Raw genomic sequence first — 9,170 nt, 5'->3', positions numbered from 1 at the left:
TCTTGCCACTTCCCCTCGCCCGGCCGTTCACGGGCGTCAATAGCGACTTTCAGCACAAAACAAAGATGGCGGTCGAGGCATCTGCTGAGTGCCCGGATGCGAAAGCCTCAAACGAGCTCGGCCCCGCCCCCCTGGGAACAGTCCCCCGGGTCGCTGAAGGAACACACGCGCGAGGGGCTGCCGTTCACTAGCCGTGGGCTCGGGGCACGGACTGCCGGGGGAGGCCGGCGGGAGACATCCGCTGCGCCTCGGGCCCGGGGGCGGGCACCTTCGCAGTCCCCACACCCAGCGGCCGCGGGAGAGGCGGCCCGAGACGCGCCGCGGGGGAGCCGGGGGCGGGGCGGGGGGCGGAGACGCGCCGGCTCCCAGGCTCGCGGGCCCCGCCCCCGGGAGCCGGCGGCGCCGTCCGCTGCGCGCCGAGGGGAGCCGGGCCGAGCGCCCGCGTCGCTCCCCGGTCCCCGCGCCGCCGCCTGCAGGGCGGGCAGCCGGGCCGGCGGTCCCCGGGCGGCGCAGGCGGGCGCGGGAGAGCTCCGCGTCGCCTCGCGTCACCTCGCGTCACCCTGCCCCGCCTGCTTCCCAGACCCGCGTCCCGCCCCTGCGCGCAGGCGCGGGGCCGCCCTTCGGGTCCGCCCTTTTCCGAGATTTGAATTTTCCCCAGCAGATACAGAGAGGCAAGTACCCGGATGGTGATCCCTGGCCTTTCGCGCCAATACTGTAAGTTGTCGCAGCCGCCTGGAGAGGTGGGTGCCCGCGCGGATCCCGCGGGCCAGGCCGTGCGGGACGCCTCCGTGCGCTGTCACCTCGGGCCGCCTGCGGGCGGCCTGCGCCCGGGTCTCGGAGCTTGCAGGCGAACCCCGGCTTTCTTCCACTTTTGCTCAGCTTTATTGTACCTTTTTTTTTACACCAACTGCTGATGAAAATGTGGCCTTTCCCGCAATTACCACCGTAGGCTTCAAAGTAGAGCGTGTTAGCCTTGTGACTGTTACCAGTGCAAGTGACACATCCTTGACTGTTGCAGGTGCGCTGTAGATAACCAAAGTAGCAGGATCTGCCCGGAGGGCAGAGTAGCTGCTTTGCAAAGGCTGTAGTTACTCTTCTTCCGAGATGCTCTCCGAGCAGCGCATGTTACGTAGTCATGTTCAAAGACATTTTTGGGGGTTTTTTTGTTTGTTTTTTGTTTTAAAGCATTTTATTTATTTATTCATGAGAGACACAGAGAGAGAGAGGCAGAGACCCAGGCAGAGGGAGAAGCAGGCTCCATGCAGGGAGCTCGATGTGGGACTCGATCCCAGGGTCTCCAGGATCACGCCCTGGGCCAAAGGCATTCGCTCAACCACTGAGCCACCCAGGTGTCCCTCAAAGACATTTTTGTATCACCTTTCCATGTACTAAGTTTATGGTGTACTTCTATGTTTTTATGTATTTGGAAGGATTTCTTTGACAAAAGCCAAAGATACCTGGGACTGCCAAAGGACAAGAGCCCTCTCCTATAAATAGCCGTGCCACCAACCACCCTAAATGACCTTGGGCATCCACCTCACCTCTGTGGCCCCAAGGCCCTCCCCGGTAAAATAAAGAAGAAAAGCTGCTGGTTTCCAAGGGTCTTGCCCGAATTCAGCTATTCGCTCCCTAGAGTTCAGGGGTCACTGCAGTTGCTCCAGGCTTCTTAGGTATCCAGGTGGCCCAGATTGGCCTCACCCACTGGGGGTGCCACACATTACACCCTTCGGGCTGGCATCCCCTCATGTGCAGGAAGGGGACACGACTTGCTATTGTCATAAACACTACAGGAAAGAAGCCACCACTGTGATGGGTGACAGTGACTCCTGCTTAAAGGCATATAGCTGCAGGAATCAGGGAACTCTTTTTTTAAGATTTGTTTATTTATTTATGATACACCTAGAGAGAGAGAGGCAGAGACACAGGAGGAGGGAGAAGCAGGCTCCATGCCAGGAGCTGGACACAGGACTCGATCCCGGGACTCCAGGATCGTGCCCTGGGCCAAAGGCAGGTGCCAAACCGCTGAGCCACCCAGGGATCCCAGGAATCAGGAGACTCTAAGGAACCCCTGAGCCAGGTGATTGTCATGCTTTGCAGAACTTCCCCCAAAACTTCAAGCCAATGCTGTTGTGCCTTTGGCCTTCGTGTGCCAGGTGCTGAGGAAATCTGTGAAGAACTTGTAGTGTCACATAACAAGCATCGTGGCACTTCAGGTAGACGGAGGAGCTAGGTCAGAAAGTACCCAGACTGGTCTTCTTGGTGAACTTGGTGAGTTGGTTTCATAACATGTCACTCTCAGCTTGCACAAGGGCTCAGGTGGACTCTGCCCCACAGCCAGAGAGAGGACTCACTCTCCACGCCCTTCCTGCCCTCCTTCTCTATCAAGTTGACACTGTTTGACTCCTGTCCCCGGCTCCCATCCATACTGGCTGGCAGACAGGAGGTCCCAAAGGCCCGGCACTTCATGCCACAGAGCCAGGCCCCAGATACGTGCAGGTAAGGTGTCCCAGCTGGAGCCAGGAGCTCAATGGGGAAGCCAAGTTCAAGGTGTTAGCCGACCCGAGGCAGGAGGGAATGACGACTGCAGAGTCTCATCCTAGCTGAAGGACAGCCTGGGCCTAGGGAGCTTTCAGGGCTCCCTGGGGATGGTACTTTGATGTGTGGCCAAGAGATTGGGGTGTGCTCGTGCATGGCGTGGAGAGCCAGCCACTGAACCGTGTTGAGCGGGACCTGGCACGAACCCGTCGGAGATACTTGAGGACGATACTGGGGGCTGTTGTGCGCAGACCACGTTGGCAGTGGCCAGCCTGGAAATGGGAACCCCAGGGCAGGGGCAGCCCCCTGGACCTGGAAACTCCTTAGAGAGGGGGTTGGGGGAGGTGTGTGACAGTGCCACAAGCTGCGATGGAGGCTTATGGTCAGTGAGATGCAGAGTCGAGGTTAGGGCTTTAGTTCACTGGTGGAAATGCGGGGCCTTGTGGCCCTCCTCCACAGTGGACCCCCAAGGCATGATGGGAACGGCCGTGGGAGGCGCAGCCGCTCCCTCCCCAGAGGATATAGGGGGATGCCCAGGGCCCACGTGGGAAGCGAAATGGTAATGTGCCAGTGGAAGCTTCGATTGGATTGGACTGGAGTTGAGCAGGGGTCCGCTGAGCGCCGGGGAAGTAGAGCAGAGTCAGAGCCCGCCCTGCCCTTTCCAGGCCTAAGTGGCAGGAGGGGACGTGGGCATTGTAATGCCTCCAAAATAGACACTGCTCTGTGGTCTTCACGTCTGAGAACTGACTTAATCCACACGATGACTCCACTGGGAGGCACTGGCGGCGTCGCCGCCGTCCGGGTGTGCAAACTGAGGCCCAGACCAGTTGAGGCCCGAGGGCACATGATCGGTAGGTGGCGGGAGCCGGAGTTGGAGCGCTGCAGTCCCTCTCGTCCCCACCTGGCACCACCTTGGCTTCTGAGCCAATTTCAGAGCATTGGACCTTTTCTCTCTACGACGGTGACACATTTCTCGGCCACTAGGCCAACTCACACCACAGCTGGTCCCAAAGCAGTTGACAGCGAATGATAAGTGCACGCCGCTTTCACACCTTCTGCTTCTGTAGCTGCAGGAAATGGAAGGTTCTGTCGTGGGCCAAGGAAAGAAGGTGATTTGGGACAGTGTGGCACCTCAGGGGAGGGCAGGAGGGCTGGCCGAGGTGGCAGGCCTGGGGACCAGCTGCCTGCGCTGCCTGGCCTCGCACCTGAGAAGCAGAGGGGTGATGCCCCTCCTCTGTCTGCCGCTGAGGCGGGAAAGCCCGTTCTGCAGTGTAACGACAGACCTAGGAAAGGTCTGAGTCTCCAAAAGCAGTGGCTCTAAGGGGACTAGTGCAATGAGCAGGCTGGCAGGGGAGAGAGGCGTGAAGCCCCTAGGGGACAGACGATTCTAGAAGCTTCCAGAAGGTGAACGCGCTGTGGGTATCGCTTCACTCTTACGTCTGTTTTCTTCTGATGAAAACTGTTGGCGGCTCCTGAGGCCGAGGGGGGGAAGACGGGGCCTGTCTTTAGGATGCTTTGCTTTCTAACCACACTCTCTTGGTAACCACAGAGGAAAAAGGCAGCGCGCTCTTCCACTCTTGCCAGCCAATCAGCAGGACCACGACGTCTCTCTCGCGGCGTCCGCCGCCCTGGGGCAAGGCCGCGGCATCTGCATCGGAAATCACGGGGACGTCTTCCTGCCGGAGAAGCTGGCTCAGCGGGGAGCGGCGGGGAGGCCGCGGCGCCTTTCGCAGCAGCGGTTTCTCTCAGCTCTGAACCAGCAGTGGTGGCCGCCTCGAGCCATACCCGGGGTTGCACATGCAGCCCGAGTCCAGGCAGGCCCTCTTGCATGTCGCTGTGGCCAGCTGCCTCTGCACGGCCACCGTCTACGCCGGGGTGTTCGATGGCATCTTCATCCAAGTGGGCTACGAGCACTATGCCGAAGCGCCGGTGGCCAGCCTCCCCGCCTTCCTGGCCATGCCCTTCAACTCCCTCATTAACGTGGCCTACGTCCTCCTGGGGATGTACTGGCTACGGAGACGTGCCAGGGCCCCGGGGCGCGCCGTGGAGGTGTGGAGGGCTCGTTACCTGAAGGACGTCTTTGCCAGCATGGCCCTGGTCTACGGCCCGGTTCAGTGGCTGCGGATCGCGACGCAGCTGCACCACGCCGCCGTGCTTGACCAGTGGCTCACCCTGCCCATCTTCGCATGGCCGGTGGCCTGGTGCCTCTCCCTCGACAGGGGTTGGGAGCCCTGGTTGCTCCTTGCCATCGAGTGTCTCTCTCTGGGCAGTTACGGCCTCGCCTTGCTGCACCCCTATGGCTTTGAGGTCGCGCTGGGCGCCCACATCATAGCTGTCGTGGGCCAGGCCCTGCGTACTCACAGGCGCTATGGCAGTGCCACCTCAGGAACCTCTTTGGCTCTGGGCACGCTCTCCTGCTTGGGCTTCGTGGTCCTCAAGCTGTGTGACCATCGGCTCGCGCGCTGGTACCCCTTCCAGCGGCTCACGGGCCACTTCTGGTCCAAAGTCTGTGACGTGCTCCAGTTCCACTTTGCATTTTTGTTTCTGACAAATTTAAACACTGGCCAAAGACTTCCTCCTGAGGGGAAGGTGCACTAAAGTGTGGAGAGGAAAACCTAAAGAAGAAAAACAAAAGAAAGAAGAAGGAGAAGGAGGAGGAGGAGGAGGAGGAGGAAGAAGAAGGCGAAGGAGAAGAAGAAGGAAAAGAAGGAGGAGGAGGAGGAAAAAGGAGAAGAAGAAGAAGAAGAAGAAGAAGAAGAAGAAGAAGAAAAGGGGCACCCAGTTATCGGGCTCCCTGCGTGGAGCCTGCTTCTCCCTCTGCATGTGTCTCGGCCCCTCTCTGTGTCTCTCATGAATAAATAAAATAAAAATTCTTAAAAAAAAAAGACATGAGGCTTACATGAAAGACTGTCCCTCCCCTCGAAGTTACGGGCTTCGATATTTAGGGGTGAAATGTTATGCTGTCGGCAACTTTCAAAGAGCTAGAGCAGGTATCCAAGTGCAGGGGATGTGGGGGGCATTGTACTAATCTTGTAACTTTTCTGTAGTTTGACATTTTTTCAAAATAAAATGTTGGGGGCAAATGACCCCCAAGAAATCTATCGCTGTCACAGTTGGAGAGAAATGGTGACCCGCAATAGCTCCAGGCTGTAGGTCACGCACGTGGGCTGCTGACCACTATGCAGGGTAGCTTCTGGCCCGCATGCCAGGCCAGGCAGCGGGGATGCCAGCGGGCGTCCCCAGAGGCGAGTGCGTTCAGGGAGACCGAGTCACATCAGACACATGGTGAGCAGACTGATGGGGAAATCAACAGTGTGACTGCCAAGCTGACAGCAGGTCACGCAGAAGAAGCCACACCACGTCAGCTCCTTTGTGGGGCAGGGCACGGTGGGTCTAGATGAAGGAAACACAAACGTCAAAAGTTGAATGCTCAACAGAGGGGCGCCTGGGTGGCTCAGGGGGTTCAGTGTCTACCTTCAGCTCGGGTCATGGTCTCAGGGCCCTGGGATTGAGTCCTGCATCGGCTCTCTTGCTCTCTCTCTGTCAAATGGATAAATAAAAATCTTTAAAAGAATAAAAGTTTAGGGGCAGCCCAGGTGGCTCAGCGGTTTGGCGCCGCCTTCAGCCCAGGGCGTGATCCTGGAGACCCGGGATCGAGTCCCACGTCGGGCTCCCTGCGTGGGGACCTGCTTCTCCCTCTGCCTGTGTCTCTCATGAATAAATAAATAAAATCTTAAAAAAATAAAAGAATAAAAATTTAAAGAATGAGTTCTCAACGGAACGTCGCCCCCAGAACCAGGCGGTGGCTGAGATGTTCTTAGCGACAGGGGTCACTGAAGCGTCGTGTGGCTGTTTCCATTGGAGAGAGACCCAGAGCATGGTCTGAGCAAGCCCTGCCTCCCTGTCACCCCAGGCCCTTAGGGTTTTGTTTTTTTTTTTTAAGATTTTATTTATTTATTCACGAGAGACACCGAGAGAGAGAGAGAGAGAGAGAGAGGCAGAGACCCAGGCAGAGGGAGAAGCAGGCTCCATGCAGGGAGCCCGATGTGGGACTCGATCCCGGGTCTTCAGGATCACACCCTGGGCCAAAGGCAGGCGCTAAACCGCTGAGCCCCCCGGGGATCCCCAACCCCAGGCCCTTAGGAGCCATGGTGTCCGGATGGCGTCTTGAAACCCCCTGCCGTGCTTGCCATGCAGGTGACAATATTTGAAGCAGCGAGCGCAGGGGTGACGCCGTGGCTGAAGACATGCTGAGGATCTCTGCCCTCTACAGACCCCTGGGGGCCACCCGCGCCGTGTTCCTTCTTCTCGCCATGTTCCTTCTTCCCGCGTGTTACTACGCCCTTACACGCTCTTTCCATCCCGTCTTCAGAAGGGCATCTGGTTTGGGGGATCCCTCGGTGCCTCAGCGGTTTAGTGCCTGCCTTCGGCCCAGGGTGTGATCCTGGAGACCGGGGATCGAGTCCCACGTCGGGCTCCCTGCGTGGGTCCTGCTTCTCCCTCTGCCTCTCTCTCTCTCTCTCCCTCTCTCTCTCATGAATAAATAAATAAAATCTTAAAAATATATATATCCTTTAAAAAAAAGTTTGGAAGACAAAGGCGGAGGTAAGGAGGACGCCGTCTGTGCCCAGTGGCATCTCAGGACGGGCTGCCCACATGCACCTGCTCCGTGTCCCCCGAGGCCCCTCCCCCTGGAGCCTGCAGGTTGGCCCGCAGACCGTTGCCATGAGCGTTGAGAAGCTTTTGGGACTGGACGTCCTGCCCCACCCGAGCACCTCTCAAGGGGGGTGGGGAGTGAACCAAGCCTTGCCTGAGGAACCCCGCAGGGGAAGGCCCGTGAGCCGCGCCTCCGCTTGGGCAGCAGCCAAGCAGCGTCTGCCCGGCCCACGAAGCCTGGGCGTATGGCGTGGCCCGGCTCAGGGTGTGGGGCCCGGGGGCGAGGCATGCTAGTGGGTGAGGAGCAGGGCGGCATTTGCTCGGGGAAGCAGCTCTGAAGGCTCCGCATGCTTCAGAAGAGGAAAAGGGGATCCCTGGGGGGCTCAGCGGTTTGGTGCCTGCCTTGGGCCCAGGGCACGATCCCAGAGTTCCTGGATCGAGTCCCGCGTCGGGCTCCCTGCATGGGGCCTGCTTCTCCCTCTGCCTGGGTCTCTGCCTCTCTCTCTCTCTCTCTCTCTGTCTATCGTGAATGAATAAATAAAACCTTTAAAAAAAAAGAAGAGGAAAAAGGCTATGGGTGTCCGTAGGGAGGCCACCCTGACCTCAGCGAGGCTGGCGGGAGCGAGGGGAAGACTCACCCGCTTGGGGGGCTCAGCTAGGGATGAGGATGGGGGTGCAGGCAGAGGGCCCCGGGGTCTTACACGGGGTGGGCTCTCCACCTAATAGCTGGTGATTCCCCCCTTGGGCTGTTTCTGTCGCAGCCGCTGTCTGCCGCATCGAGGAGTAGGTCCCCTGAGGGCGGCTGGGGTTCCGCCCGGCCTTGTTCATTGAGCAATGACTTTTCATTCTACTTCATTTCATTTCTTACCAATACTGAATAAATAAGCTCGAGAACCTTCTGGTTTTCATTCCACCCCTGTGTCAGGCTGGGTCCCCACAGGAAACAGGTGGCATGCTCAGATTAGGGTGACTCAGGACGGTTTCATGGAGAAGTATGCACGCCACTGTGGGGGTGGGGGAGCGCCGGGGCCCGGGGAGCCCCTGGGCAGGGTGGACGGCACCCGAAGTGTACACTGCTGTGGAAGGCACACGGGGCGGGGGCGAGACCTCCCGAAGGCCAGACCCTCCGTCCTCCCATCTCCCATCCGGGTTGGCAGATAAAGTGCAGCTCCACGAAGGAAGCGTGTCCCAAATACCACCAGACGCACTTATACTAAGAAACTGTTGCATTAAAAAAAAAGAAAAGAAAAGAAAAGAAAAAAGAAACTGTTCCGTTGTTTATCTTAAATTCGGATTTAGGGCAGCCCGGGCGGCTCAGCGGCTCAGCACCGCCTTCGGCCCAGGGCGTGATCCTGGGGACCCGGGATCGAGTCCCACGTCTGGCTCCTGCATGGAGCCTGCTTCTCCCCCTGCCTGGGTCTCTGCCTCTCTCTCTCTCTCTCTCTCTCTCTCTGTCTCTCTTGGATAAATAAATAAAATCTTTAAAATAAATAAATAAATTCAGATTTAACTGGGTGCACTCAAAAAAGACACTTTTATTTGCTCAATCAGCTAACCCAACCGAACCCGGAGGCCCAGAACCTTCTCTCCCTGCCCCCTGTTTCCTCAAAGTGTGGCCAGCATGGGCCACGCGGCTTCCTGCATCCCCTCCGGGGCTGACCGCCCCCACCCAGCCCCTGGGCTCCAGGGTGCGAGCAACGTTGGAGGCGCTAGAGGAAGAAGGCTGGTGGCGGTGCCACCCCCGCCCGTCCCCACCCCGTCCCCCACCCCCTCTGGGCCCTGCGGCACTTTCATGTCCTCCCCGCCCCGTGCGCTCGCTTCTCCGTCTTACCACCGCCCGCCCCTGCCCGAGAAGCCCGAGAAGCCCCTGGGCACCAGCGGGGCCCCCTCCCTGCTTTGGGCCCTAGCGGTTCAGAGGTCCCTAAGCTGGGAGGGATCTGCAGAGCTGTCCGCCCCCCCCCCCCACACCGAGTTTCAGA

At 58.7% G+C, this 9,170-nt stretch overlaps 1 protein-coding gene across 8 annotated transcripts; it reads left to right on the top strand.

Annotated features, from left to right (window-relative positions):
• The first annotated feature begins 518 nt into the window (after positions 1 to 518).
• TMEM187 (transmembrane protein 187) lies at positions 519 to 5,420 on the top strand. 8 transcript variants are annotated; one of them, XM_077887831.1, is made up of 4 exons: positions 539 to 714; positions 2,154 to 2,268; positions 4,085 to 4,230; positions 4,265 to 5,420. In XM_077887831.1, exon 4 carries the CDS (start codon positions 4,333 to 4,335, stop codon positions 5,131 to 5,133), a length of 801 nt encoding a protein of 266 aa, XP_077743957.1. In that variant the 5' UTR covers positions 539 to 714; positions 2,154 to 2,268; positions 4,085 to 4,230; positions 4,265 to 4,332; the 3' UTR covers positions 5,134 to 5,420. The 8 variants fall into 8 exon arrangements, with proteins under 8 accessions (XP_077743962.1, XP_077743957.1, XP_077743958.1 ...); XM_077887832.1 differs by having other exon boundaries at positions 2,098 to 2,268; XM_077887834.1 differs by lacking the exon at positions 2,154 to 2,268 and adding an exon at positions 1,904 to 2,077.
• Positions 5,421 to 9,170: the final 3,750 nt, after the last annotated feature.

This window comes from Canis aureus, chromosome X (genome assembly GCF_053574225.1).
Source record: "Canis aureus isolate CA01 chromosome X, VMU_Caureus_v.1.0, whole genome shotgun sequence".
Lineage (NCBI taxonomy): Eukaryota > Metazoa > Chordata > Mammalia > Carnivora > Canidae > Canis > Canis aureus.
The sequence above is the reverse complement of the archived record's forward strand: the minus strand, read 5'-3'. Positions and strand labels throughout refer to the sequence as shown.